The 14,309-nt window shown below is 43.5% G+C and overlaps 1 protein-coding gene across 1 annotated transcript in view; it reads left to right on the top strand.

Moving 5' to 3' along the window:
* Positions 1–14,309, top strand: part of LOC125716736 (inactive tyrosine-protein kinase transmembrane receptor ROR1-like) — a 65,049-nt gene that overhangs the window by 28,801 nt on the left and 21,939 nt on the right. Inside the window, exon 2 of the mRNA XM_048989368.1 lies at positions 9,694–9,759. Coding sequence (XP_048845325.1) covers positions 9,694–9,759 — 66 coding nt within the window. The remainder of the gene's footprint in view (positions 1–9,693; positions 9,760–14,309) is intronic.

Below are 14,309 nucleotides of genomic sequence, written 5' to 3'. Positions count from 1 at the left end.
GGGTGATGGTGCTGTATTGGCAGAACAGGGAAGGAGACAATGGTGGCAGTGGGCACACGGTCAGGGTGTCCGGGAGGGGAGGTGCTAGTGCTGCTAGTGCACACAAACATGGACCGCATCTGGCCACATTGGATCAGAGTGTGAAATTTGCCCTTGTGCTCATCAGATCTTAAATAATGACATTTTAGGAGCAGAACTGCCTGAATAAAATAGAAATTGAACCTAATAGTTGCCAAATATATGACTTATAATGATTTATAATTTCATCAGGATATTTTACTGTTATAATGCAGGTAATAAACCTTAATAATGGGCACAACCAAGCTACTCTTAAAGGGCGGTGACTCAGGAACCGGCATTTCCCAGATGCACGTCCTTAAACACCAAGCTACCCGCTGTTGATTGTCTTTTTGTTGAAGATTGGGCACGTAATTGAAATTGAACCCTTCAAATAAACATTCAGCTCTGAATTGCAACTTTATATCTTGCAGCCAGATCTTTGACAGGTGACAGAAATTCAAGTAAGAGAAATGGAAACTCTCTGACCACCTATGTATTCCAGAATATGTCATAAAAAATGTCAAAAACCCCTGTCTGGGATTTTCTGTATGTCGTGAACAGCTCACTAGCTGTCAACCTGCTCAAGCTGCGAGCCAGTGGGGCTCACCGTGATTTCTGAGCTCGACCCCGATTACGCGGACGTCTCGTTTTCGCTGACAGGATTCAGAGGGGTTTCTCTTCATCGCTGTATTAAATCTCTAGGTTTCTGTTGTCTCCCCCTTCAGCCTGATATGTAACTTCATAGTCTGCACATCCTACCATACTCATTATACTGCCTGTTCTTTTGCACTAATATTCACATTTTTTGCTCACCCTGAAAATTTTATATTACACATTCTCATTAATTTCCTGTCTATTAATTCTAATACAGAAATATCATGTCGTGTAACATGACATTGGCAGTGTTCCTAAGTAGGTAATTGCCAGCATTCAGTAACACAATCCCCTTTGTAGTGAAACTTCACCGATATTATATTTCACATTATGCGGAGCAGTAGGGCCTCTCCCTGCCTTTAATGGTGCTGTTTCTATGTAATTCTGCATTGCAGCTCTATATCTTGCAGATAGATCTTGTTGGGAAACCACAAAGTATGTGCAGGGCAGTGGATGTGACATGTCGGGTCAGTCAGAGTATGTCTGGAAATGTTTCAGGCCTAAAAAATGGTGCACTCCCTTATTTTCCGTTCTTGGCCTCACCTTTCGCTTATTTCTGTTGGGAATGTTGTACTCTGTCCTGTCCACGTGGGGGCGCTGTGACCGTCATGGTTTTTGGCGCTGCAATGAGGCCTGGATCTCGCAGCACTCGATGTCTCACTGTGGGTGTCAGGGAGCTGTTCTTGGCGGGGTGGGAGGGGCAGTCATGGCAGAGAAGCTGGGGCACAGGTGAGATCACGCCAGCCGCTCGCATTTCCTTCAGTTATCCATCCCAACCACCTATCATTCACGTTGCCTCTGTCAGACTCAGGAGAAGAAAGAGTGTCATGGAGTAATCGTCAACAGATCCAGGCTGCAAACTATTATGATCCGTGCCTGTTATATTACAGCACGGTGCCAAACTGCATACCTGCGTGCACTATAGACAACCACAAGCAACGAGGCCTGGAGATCAATGGCGTTAAGAGGGATTTCGAGCGGACGTGGATTCTGGTAGCTTCAAATGCTAAACGGTGTCAGACATTCCTTCTGGAGAAGCAACGAGGACAGAAAGGTTGCTTTGGTACCAGTAGCTCCATCAGCTGTTAGCCAAACAGATACATTGACATGAGTGTGGTCGTCAGTAACTGGCCTAGAGCCCGTTTCGAAAATGACAGTTTTAAAATCAAATCGTAAGCTACGTAGGTTCAGTGACAATCCCTGGATCAATTTTCAGAACAATGTGACAGAAAACAATGCATTACCCCTTTAGATTATAGCTTATAGCAACAATTCATATGGGGTCTGTCAGTTTTTGATACAAGGAAACATTTCATGAGATTAATGGTCCAGTGTTCATTGCTGCAACGTTGTCTGGTGTCCAGAAAAGCATGTTGGTGGAGATTAAGGGACTGTGAGTGAAGAGTTTGCTGAGACACACACACACACACACACACACACACATTCCCCTTGCAGTGTGTTACTCCCACTACCGGAGTGTTTGATCTCAGCAGATTCCAGAAATCCCGCCTGGAAGCCAAGTTTCAGCGTAAATTATTTTACACAAGCCAGGTTTTGGCCATTTACCTGTTCACCGTTACCACGGAGACTCTGTGGTGTCGATGTCTGGGCTGCGACACCACCCTCCCTTTAGAGAAAAGAGCTTTTCCAATAATTGTTTTCCTAGAAAGGGAACAGGAAATGCCAGAAACACAATATAGTAATTTTTAAAATATGTCATTGTGGTCAGTGAAAAATACAATATGAGAATCATGTGTGGTAGAATCCGGGTCATTATATATTTTCGTGTGGTAAAAACAATTTTAATCTGTATAAAACATTCACATATTGCATATTACACAATATATGATTCAATTTAGAAATGAATGCAGGCATATACTTACTTTGCCGCCAGAAAATGGGATTATGGGAGTATGACCTATGAACTCTGCTAAGATACAAATATGAAAATATATGCAGCAACGCTGTGTCTTGAGTGGGACTTGGGTTGGCTCAGCTTGAAGTGGTTAAAGAAGATTGCAGCAGGGAGAAACTGTCCAAATGCAGTCCTTTACCCCTTCAGTGTTGACTTTGCTGCCGTCGTACGTCTCAGTCTGGTCTCTCGCCCCTGCCTTTTGACAGAGTCGTCTGCGAATACCCCCCCCCCCCCCCCCCACATTTCTGCTGACATCGATTAGGCCCCTTTGAAGACCTCCGTGGCTCATGCGGTGAACCACGTCTGCCTGTCTGTTTTGTCTCCCGGATTCCCCCCATGAGAGTTTCGGCATCAGAGCGGGACGCCGCTTTCTTGTCATGCCGATATCCCCGCCCTCCTCGGGACCCCGTGTTTGCTTCGGCTGCTTGCGGCTTGAGTGGTGTTGATCCGGCACTTAAGGCACTCTAAAGGGAGTCCTTCGCTATTGAGACGTGAATGTCGCGCCTCTGTCCCCCCGCTAAGTGTGGCTTTATGCCACTCCTTCTGTAACTCTTGACACAGCCACGTTTTCTCCATCACATTTGAAGCCCTCTTCTCCTTTTAAAATCTTTGTTGTTTAATCTGCTATTAAAAAGTCCACTGAAGAAAACTATCACCAACTTGAAACCATCCTCTTGTGGGACAATGATGGTTGATTTAAGTTTGTTTTAAAAAGAACCACACTGACCCAAATTGGATTTCAATTGGATTTTGAGGGATTTACAGCTAGTTCAGTGTCAACATTGAGTTTCCTTTGCCTCCTCTCCTCTACCTTTTCGACGCTCGCCATCTGAATTGACCTGGCATTTTCGCAAAAAAACAAATAATTTATCAGTAGCTGTCAAGCGCTGACTTTTCTCACATGGACCAAGTCCTTCTCAGGGATAATATTTGCCATATGAACCAAGGCAGAGGCAGCTGGAGGGTGGAACGACACACTCCACATTCTGTTTTTACAGAAGCTATCTCAATTAGTGGACCGTTTCTGCGATGTAGCAAACAGGAAGGCCTCGGGAATGCTTTTTGTGTCCTACTGATTTCAGATCCCAAGCAAAGGAACTGGCCATCGCAGGTGAAAACTCCGATGGCGTCACTGGGCGGAGGTGTGAAGCACGCATGCGAACAATGGCTGGTTTATAAGGTTAAAATGGCTGCCATGGTGAAGGTCCACCTTGAAATGACACCACCACTGTAAAAAAAAATAGGGCAAAAAGTGCTAAAAAGGTACTATAGTGGTTGCGGTCTGTCATTACCGACATGGTGTCAAATACAGTCCCAGCGTGGCCCTGGACGTTTAACTCTTGAAGGCTTTCACTCTGCTGGCTAAGTAAAAATATCCAGCTGTGTGAAAGGGTTCTGTGTAAAACCAGCGCTTGTTTGGGTGGAGGTGACTCTGGATGAAAGGCAAACAGGTGGAGTAGTGCTTAAGGAAATGGACTTATGACCCAAAGGTTCACGTCCCAGGAGTCTCTCTGTCAAGCTACATTTCTTCAGTAAAATATCCAGCTGTATAAATGGATTATAACTGTAGATCGCTTTGGATACGGGTCCCCGGTAAAAGGCCCAGTTATGTAGTTGTTTGATGGACAGCGCTGACCCCAGCTTGCGTTCCGGTAAAAAGCCCTACTGGAGAGCTAACGGAGCTGCTGAAACCATTAGCGATGCCTTTCGCCTCTGCGAACGGCCTGCAGAAGCGATCGCAGGCCCCAGCTTGGCCTCGCCAGCTCAGTTATTTCATTTACATTTGGAGAAAAGCAGAATAAATAACTTTGATTGCACTAAGCGATGCAAAGGGCACTACAGACACTGAAATCACAATATGTTGTCAAGTGTTTTTAGTGTTTGCTACAGGTTTGTCCAAACCCAATAAGAGGGGCATATCTCATTATGATTGAAATCCATCAACTTTATTGGACAGGAGTTGACATGTAAAGCCATTATCTCTCTTTTTAATGTCAGCATTAGAATTAATTACACTGAAAATCATTACATTTGCCATTATATAACTTCAGTGAGTTTTTTTCAGGGGTACTTAGATTTGATTAATATTCGTTATTGGTTTAATTATGCAAAAATGGCTTGGCAGATTTTTTATGGTCGTTTTTTTTTTTAACATATGGTTTATGTTTCTGAACGCTTAGGTGATTACAGGTCCCATCAGCGAACATCCATGCGAGGACACACTGCCCCTCTGATCTTGGCTTTCTTCTTATTTTCTTTCTGCCATTGGCCGCCAAGTGCGACATGAAAGTGAATTACATGTATAATCCCCCCTCAGCATGGAGTGAAACAGCTGCTCTAATCTCCGTGTGGAGAAGGGGAGTTACAGCCCGTGTTCCACGAGGCTAATTTATGAGGTGCCGTGTTCGGACTAAATTTGGCAAGGGTTAACTGTGACTAACATTTTAAAAATACTTTGCCGTGAAACCTCTTAAACTCTATAAAATATTAAGCGTAAGATTGCGTCAGGCTTGGGCAGAAAATCCCTGGCTCTTCCTCCACGCTCAGCCTTGCACACTCACGTGCACGCAAACGACCAAAATCTCTTCACCCCTGCCCACCCTGCCCACACTTAACAAAACGACCTGGGCTATAAGCAGGACAGATGGGCAGAGCGGCGGGAAAACGATGTGACCAGACACCCAACCTCCCTCTGCTCCTTCTTACTGTCATCTTCACAGATGGGTTCAGCTGCACAGCAGATCATGTTCAACCCAGATGAGGTGAATCATTTTAAATTGTGAATTTATAGAGTGTGCCCTGTGATGGATTGGCGCCCAGGCTTGGGTTGATCTCTTCCTTGTTTTTGTTGCTTCTGGGATTGACTCCGGACCCCCAGATCTCCGCATGAGACAAGTGGATATGGTAAATGAATTAATGACCTTATGGACAGAGGACACACACATTCAAGGTAGCATGTAATGCTACAGCGTAAAGGGTGCATTTTTACATTTCTAAGTACTATTTTCTGTATGTTGTTTGTACCACAAGCAACCATCATATATGTTCCTGGGTATTAATTAATAGAAGCATTCCTAAACGATGATGTAATATCTTTTTTTATAGAGGTTGAGAAACAGAAGGCGCTGCAATAATGGAATACTGAAATTGAATTGTAAAGAAAACGACGGTACATCGTGTTCACCGACTGTGCTGAATTTATTGCACCTACCAAGTAGGGTAAGCATAACATGGACGAATCTGCAGAGAGCGATTACTAACGTTTAATGCAGGTTCGGAGAGTGGGATAGTTGTTGTTTTCAGAGCCAAGAATATAGTATGTGAAACATTATTCATGGTAACAGACTTTACATCCCAGCGACACTAGGCATAAATTAACAGATTTAACAGTTGCTAAGTTATTCCTTGGCGCAGCTGAACAAGAAGAACTGTATTCTGAAGTAGTGCCGACAATGACAGATGGAAACTATGTTCCTATAGTAATTAGAATAGTAAGTAACGGTAAATCTGAAACAAGACGTGAAAAGTGACACCCAGGCTTTCTGGTTTAATAATTGTTCTTTGGGCTCCTAAAGTTTTGGATCAAATGTGACAATCTTGAGTACTGTCCCAGCCATCTGTCCGAAGGTTACAGGGTCTTCCAGTTTCCTCAATTAAGCATACTTTGGGCCTGGCCCCCACTGGGAATGAAGCCAGCTAATCAGGCCCAGATCTGCCCCCAGTTCTCTCACTTGGAGCCCAGTATTTTTTACCTGTTATTAACAGTTAAAAAGCTGCCACATCCAATTACCTGGGCCGTGACGTGTTGATGGAGAGCAATAGCCAGTGGGAGGGATATGACTGGGGGTGTTGCATGCAGAATGCTGTCTACAGTGAGCATGACAGAGTGTTTCGCTAGACAGCCAGATGCGATACTGGATAATGCAATGGAGACCTTTGTGAGTGTGTTTCCTCTTGTCCTACAGATATTTCTCACTCAATGTTCTCTGCCTTTCGCGTTTTAGTCCTGCTGGAGATGGATGTCGAGAACCTGAAAGATATAATAACAAAAATGTCTTTCTAAAGTGTTACTGTAGCTTCTTAAGGGCACACAAGGAGTGCGTGTTTTGGAAGGCGGTAAATCCATAGTGGGACTTGCTTAACCCATTTGGGAATACTTCTTAATATATAATATCATAATAATTATCATGTTGTGCTTGGGGATAGCAGTAAGTGTTTTGGATTAACAGTCAATTTGTGTTGGTCATGGTCCGTATAATGGGTTCTGCAATCCGAGTGACTCTTTTTATCTACAAATCTTCCTTGAAATGGAATGAATTAATGATTGAATGTTACATTTATACTTTTCAAGAGACCCAAAGTGCTTGACAGAACCAATGGGGAGTGACTTCAGTCCCCCACCTGGATGATACGATGGCAGCCATTCTGCACCAGTACACTCACCACACAGTAGCTAAGGTGGTGAAGGGGCAGGAGAAAATTCACTAATTAAACTTGACCATCGCAGAAGAAATTACTCTGAAGGAGGACTGAGGACCTAATTATTTGTTCCAAATCTGCATTGTCCAAAGCATACAGTTTTAACACCTCAATGATCCTATAAGAGTCTATGAACACATCCGTAATACATTACAATGCATTCATGAAGCATGTATTATGGTTTATCGCATTCATCTTGGCCCCGCCCACGGATACCCACCCCACTGTAAATTCGTCTTCTGGATACCATAAGTGTTCACTGAGAGTTCAGACTCAAGATCGTACAAGAAAACTCCAAACGACACTTGATAAAAGAGTCTTAGGCTACAAATATTTTCACTTAATTAAAATTATTTACAGAGCTGGCAAGTGTTAAGACCCATAATAAGAAAGTGATTTAAGATTCCAAAACAAAGCACTTTTCATGAATAAAAAGAAAATTATGCCATTTTTGATATTCATCACCACTATACAAAAATATTTTGGGTGTGACATAAAGGGACTTATCATTTTTGATAATTTTTTATGGAGTTGCAACAGCCAGGCAGGAATTCTATACAACATTTGGTGCGCATGTGTGCTGTATGTATATATATATATATATATATATATATATATATATATAGGTATATCTAATTTATGCGGTTTTTCAGTGCTAAACAAATACTTTTGATTATATGTATCATTTACATAGCGATTTCCAGCTGCATTTGCATTTATTCATGTTTAACATTAATTTGTTGAAAGCACACAGTGATTTAATACAACCCAGCTACACAAAGTGAAACAATAAGGTAACTTTTACCTAATAATATCCTATGGCAGTAATATTGTATGAGGTAATAGGTATAGTAATCTATAGTAACAAATACACCAAGACAGTGTATGAGAGCTAAAATAGGTATATATACAAACATGGTAGATTAATTAGTCTCACATGGAGTAAGTCTCTGTCTGAAGAGGTAGGATTTCTTCTCCTGAAGAATGGAAGAGATTCAGAAGTTCTGATTCATCAGTGTGATATGAGACCCTTCAGAAATGACACAGAAATCCAACCTTAAGACAGCGATGTGCATGAAAACTAATAGTCAGCAAGAGGAAACCAAGACCAGTCGTGCAAATGCGACATCTCAAGCTTGGATGTTGGGATCGGGAGCGACTGTATTACCTACCCCACCCCCCACCCCGTATTTGCTGCTGCGTCTGCATGCTTCACTGCACATCGTTTAAGGGTTGAAGGTAGAACAGTGCCGGACTGCAGAAGCTGCAGAAGTTACCTTCACGTCCTTATGTCCTTTCAGTCAATCAGTAACAGAATGCATCTTTCCCAAGTGAGTTAGTCCGAGTCCCCTTGGGTCTGTCTCTCAGGTAGATCACTGGTGATTTGCGTAAATCACTAGTTTCTTATCCCCTGGTGTCTCAGTGTGCATCCAAGAGACAGCAGCCTCCTCTAAGAATGACCAGAGTCGGCATCCACCCTTGGCGACTGCAGGCCTCCGAAATCGTCATTCTCTTAAATAATCTCCAGCTTGGGCCTAATTTTCAGAAGGTCGACAAAATGCCACCTTCTACTACAGAGGGTAGTTGTTTACTACGAAAACATGAAGTTTCTCAGCCCGTTTTTTTTTTTTTTTACTTTTGCACGATCGAATGGAGCCGCATATTTTCACATACGCACCTAGTTAGATGATCGGCGAGTTAGAAAACAGTCGCTAATCCATTCAGCCTTCTTTCCTTTGAAAAGCAATCGGTCGGCTAATGGAGTCGCTCCCCAGCCGCCCATGCATATCTGGTGGTCTTGTGCGGTCAACGGCTTCCCAGGTGTTAATTAGCACCAGCGGTGGGGTGGGTAACGAGGAGGGGGGGGCACCACGACCTCCTCCCTAGACACGCCCGCGGTTCGGTCCCTCAGCTGCGGGAAACCAGGCTGATGTATTACCGGGCTCGTTTTACATTTGGATGGGTTTTCTGGCTTTGGTGTGAGGCAATGAAAGAAAATGGTTATAGAAACTAGGGGGTTGAGCCAGCCAAAGTTTAAACATTATTCTGCGCTGACTGTTGCAATGTGGCAAACCTTTCTTCGGGTCGACCCACTTGTTGGTAAAGTGTAAAGAACATTAAAGGGATTTGCTACGACTTTCTGTAGCATTGCATCCAGTCTTTTGCTGCATTCCAAAGCCAAAGTTCAAATCCCACTTCTGCTATATGGCTATGTAGTTTGTATGATTCTGTTACCTTTACTTCTTTAGCAGACGCCTTTACTCAAATTGTCATACGATTTAGAGAGCAGGGTCAGTCCTTATAGCAATGGGGGGGCGGGGTTAAGGGCCTTGCTCAAGAGCCCAATGGCTACATCACTCCCACACCACAGGATTTGAACTGGCAACCTTCCGATCACAGTGCGGGCCTAACCCGCAGGGACATGCGCCATACCCTGTGGGTTCGAACAAGAGTATTTGGGACACATTTTGTTACCAGGTGTATGCATGTGGGTGGTAATTGGATAAGCACCCCTCTGACTGGTTCTGACCCCAATATGTCTATTTAAAATGATCTGTAAATGGGATCTTTGTCCTTTCTTTTAGGATCAGACCCGGAGCCTAATGTCTTGGCCACGTTCTCCTGGAATGTCTCCAGCGGCATGGAGAAAGGTGGGAATGTTTATGTAAATGTTTGTTTGTTTCGTTCCACTCAGCTCCTTTTGTTCCCGGTTTGGGAACATCAGGCCATGTAATCAGCGGCACGCATTTTCCTGTGTGATGTTGTGTCTTTGCAGACACTGTAGCGTCTCGCGCTGACGCCGTTACGTTTTTACCTTCTCGAACACGTATGTTGCCCGGGATACGATCGTCTGCTAAGAGAATGAAATGTAAACGTAAATCCCATTCAGCTGTGGCTCCAAATTCACGCTGGAATCATCCTTTCAGAACGCCGGACACCTTTATGGACTGTGACCGGCTTTGCATCCAATCCAAAGTCTCGCAGCCGGGAGACACATTTCATATCTTTCCTGTGAAAATTGCTGTAAAAACCACTGGACAAATATTCTCGCTTTCTTACGGTCGCTGTGAGACAGACATTTCTGTTTGCCTTGTTTTATCATTAGGCTGTAATATCGGTGTGAGGCCTGTCTAGTTCAGCAGCAATATGGTACTTGACGGCTAGAGCGTGTCATACCTGTGACTAACCCTGTAAAATGCACAAAAAACTTTGTCACCGGTCCTATAATTATAATCCTCGGCTTCCTTAAGTCTTCACTAGCCCTAAACAACTTCTTCGGTTCTTGATTTTCCATACTTGAGCCTATTAGGGTTAACGGGCCTGCAGAATAAACAGAATGATTGGGCCAAGGGACTGGAGGGGCGGAGCTTAGCTTTAATGTATTAATTTGCCGCTCATTTGACTTTTTTATCGTGCAATTTGTTTTACAGAAACAATACAGGATGTGATCTCTCTGGTCCCGGGGGTGTCAGCTGCAGGTGTGGAGTATATATGGATAGATTCAGGCTTTATATAGCCCACCCCTTGCAAAAATCATTTGGTTTCTCAGCAAAATCGTTAGTTTAAATTTCAGATTGCCTTGCCAGCTTTCTTCATAATATTAACCAGTTTCTAAGAATGGTTGTCTGGTGGAAATGTTGGCTAGTCCTCGGACGTAAGCTCTTCTGTTGCCCGCTAGTTAATGTAGCGCAGAAATATGCAACTTGCGTACGAATTGCATTGCGGTCTTATTTTTAAAAATTGTGGCTGGAGCAGCGCATGCAGTGATTGTTTTTCTAAATCGTGCCTCTAATAAAAATGAAAGAACGGTATTCTATCAACCATATTCTTTTTGGCTTTTTAGTTGACTGTATTTAAATGCATACATGCATCCATCCCTCTATCCATTTTTAGTTTTCACCCATCTGTTGCAGTGGCATATGAAGTCTGTCGCAAGATTCATAAAGCCAGGGGCATATACAGGGGCGGGGCTACAAAGCCACTGGCCCCAGCTGCGAGTTGATTGGCTCCTGGAACGCCCCATCTCCTGTCACTCACCGAGTCAAAACACATCATTGGCTAATGGTGAAGTTGGCCCCTCTGCATGAATTATGGTTCCTCTTATGCCCCCCACCTTAAAAACATCTTAGAATTGCCCCTGCACAGATCAAAAACCCCGTCTGAAACACACTCAATCAACAATTTGGAGCAACCGGTCCACACACATATCTTAGCTTTCTATGGAATTTTTTGACAGATTTTGGGGGACTTCCCTATTGAGCCACCCCCCGTTAAAAATTATTAAAAATGAACTGCCTACTCCCCAAGCTATCCCCAAGACAAGCCACTCCCTCCCCTTTTTGCTCCCTCCCAGCTCTCTACACATCTGAACCAAATAATCCAGTGATTGAGAAAACCGAATATCTGGTATAGGTGTGTTTGGGAGCTGGGACAGAGCGAAAACATTGACCGGCTGGGAGTTCCTCAGGGCTGGATTGGGAATCACTGGCATGGATGGACTGACTAATTTAAAGCTGATCCCTAAACCTGGATAACTGAATAGTCAGCCACAACTAGTTCAAGGTTATTCACTTTTGTAAATGAATTACCTTATTGTATTCATATTTTTCTTAGCTTGTCATAGGGTATACAATATATGTCAGGAATTATTCTGTTCAAACAATGTGCGTGTGCATGCATCTCAATTATCTTAACCACATATGCCACAGGATGCAAGATATAAAAGATCGTCTAGCCTTCAAATCGGTCTTTGGTAAGCTGAAGCCGAAATTTGCTCCACTTCTGCTAATGTCTCCAAACAGCCATTAATGCATGATTCATAATTCCGACATGAGTAATCGTGTGAACTGGTTAAAAGGAATAGTTTCCTAGCACAGACATTTTAATCAGTTTAATGCTTCTGCATAGCCAGGATTTGTGGTTCAAGACTAGGGGTAGTGAATGAGAATTTATATTTCCTTATTTAATCATTTTAGCGGTTTGTCAGTGGTTGGATTGCTGGTTAGAGAATAAGAACCAAACAGCCAATGATGACGTTCACCAAACATGAAATAATACAGGACAGAAGAATTACTTATGGATGAGAGTAATGTACAGGCGGGCCCCAGGTTACAGACCAGATCCGCTCCCTACATCTGTCTTTAAGCTGAATTTGTGTGTGACGATTGGCTCCCGGGTAGCACAGCGGCTAACATTATTGGCTCACACCTTCTGGGATGGGGCTTTGAAATCCACATCTGCTCTCTCTTTCAGGAGTTCGCATGTTGTCCCCACGTCATGTAAGCTTCCTCTCGCATTCCAGAGTTAGGGAGTTAAGTGAGTTTATGTTTTTAAATTGCTGATAATGCACGTGATCAACTGACATCACCTCCAAGGTGTTCCCCTGTGTTACGCACTGCGCTGCCACATATAGGATCTAGGCCAGGAGCAGGCCACCTTATCCTGGGCTGCTGGTATCCAACAGGTTTTCTATCCTACCTGAAGAGTTCCTATCTGCCTAAAATCAGATGTGGCCATCAGAGACCAGGTAAGGTGGAAAACCTGGATACCGGTTCTGCAGGATCAGGCCTACTGCCTACAGGCCTGCCCACTGCCTACAGGCCTGCCTACTGCCTACAGGCCTGCTTTTGGCACATGCAACCTTGGACTGCTGAGTGGTTGGAAGATGGCTGGAACTATTTTGGTCCTTTTGTCACTGGTTGAACTTTATAATCTTGCTATTACCGCATGTTGGGATATAATTAACAGAAATCTTTATGATAGACTCAGACATAATCTAACTGTTGGTGCTGCATGTTACTGTTATTTGCAGATGGCTTTATGGGTTCTGTGGCCCCACGCTAAAAGTATTTAGAAATGCATTTAGAAAAACATGTATTTGGAAATACATCATGTTTAGAGATTACATGAATTTGAAAATTAATTTAGAAAAAAATATTAGGTGAGGGAGGAAGTTTGTCAGGGTTAAAGGGCCTTTATTTGAAGTGATTTTGCTCAAACTGTGATCACAGTTATTTCAACTCTTTCCACTTCGCGTGTCCATGGCAGGAAATGTAGGAAAGATCAGATTCATTGGCTCAGCGAAGGAAGGACTCGCCACAGGAAACCTATTTTTGGCAAGTCCATGGTCACGGTGGATGTGGGATACCGATACCATGCAGAGCAATGGGAACCATGACTGAGGAGAATGAGAGAAACATTCGGTGTCACATGACTGCAGGGGGCGGGGCTGGGAGGGCGGGGCTGGGAAAATGGAGCCTTAAATATGGATGAGTATAGATGCCGTTCCCACAGTCCTGCAGTGGCGGCTCCCAGGTCCTGCGCTGTCTGCATTCTCTGAGGTCACCGCGAGACGTGTCAGCCTCTCCCGCGGTTATGAAAATGTGCAGTTACCGTGTTTGTTTTGGCCGACGCACAAAACCAGGAAAACGTCTGGCAGCACATGACAAGCTTTTGGGGGCGAACTTTCCGAAGTGTTATTCTTTTTTTTTATGTGACATAAGATTTTTTAGACGCCGTCTGGAAAGATGGTATAAGGGCCGCTTGTCATCGTAACATGCCTCGTAAACAAGCCTTAAAGGGCCATGGGGGAAGATACATTGGTATGGAAACATGGGTGTGAATACATTTGTTTGTTAGAGCAACTTATAGAGAAGTCATCTGTAACTGAAACAGAAAACCATTAAGCTGAAATCTTTGTAGACTGAAATTTGAGGGGGTCGTTTGTTTTTGGAGGGAAAATTGAGCTGAATTGTGTGAGGGGTGAAATTTGATTTACAACTGTACCGTTACAAAAAGACCCAAACTCTTAATTAGTGGAATAATAATAATAATAATAATAATAATAATAATAATAATCTTGTGAGGGCATCCTTAAATGTGTTTATCGCTAATGTGGGACAGCGTGGCTCCACGTGTTAAGATGCCGTATCATGATCGGAAAGTCGGCAGTTCTAGTCCCATGGTTGGAAAAGCAGTTTTACCATTACGTTGTTGAACAATCCCCACAATCTCCAACACTCCAGGCTTTGTCTGACCCTGCTTTTTCAAATGTATATCACTTTGGATTAAAGTATCTGTTAAATAAATCTCAAGTACTCACTTAAAATATTACTCCACTAAAAACATAGCGGGAGGGAGTTCGTACTGGTACTGCATGGACCCAGTGAAGGCTTTACGGCCTCAAGTCAGAAACAGAAGG

Source organism: Brienomyrus brachyistius, chromosome 21 (genome assembly GCF_023856365.1).
Source record: "Brienomyrus brachyistius isolate T26 chromosome 21, BBRACH_0.4, whole genome shotgun sequence".
Lineage (NCBI taxonomy): Eukaryota > Metazoa > Chordata > Actinopteri > Osteoglossiformes > Mormyridae > Brienomyrus > Brienomyrus brachyistius.
Note: the sequence above shows the minus strand (reverse complement) of the source record. Positions and strands in the feature narration are given on the sequence as shown.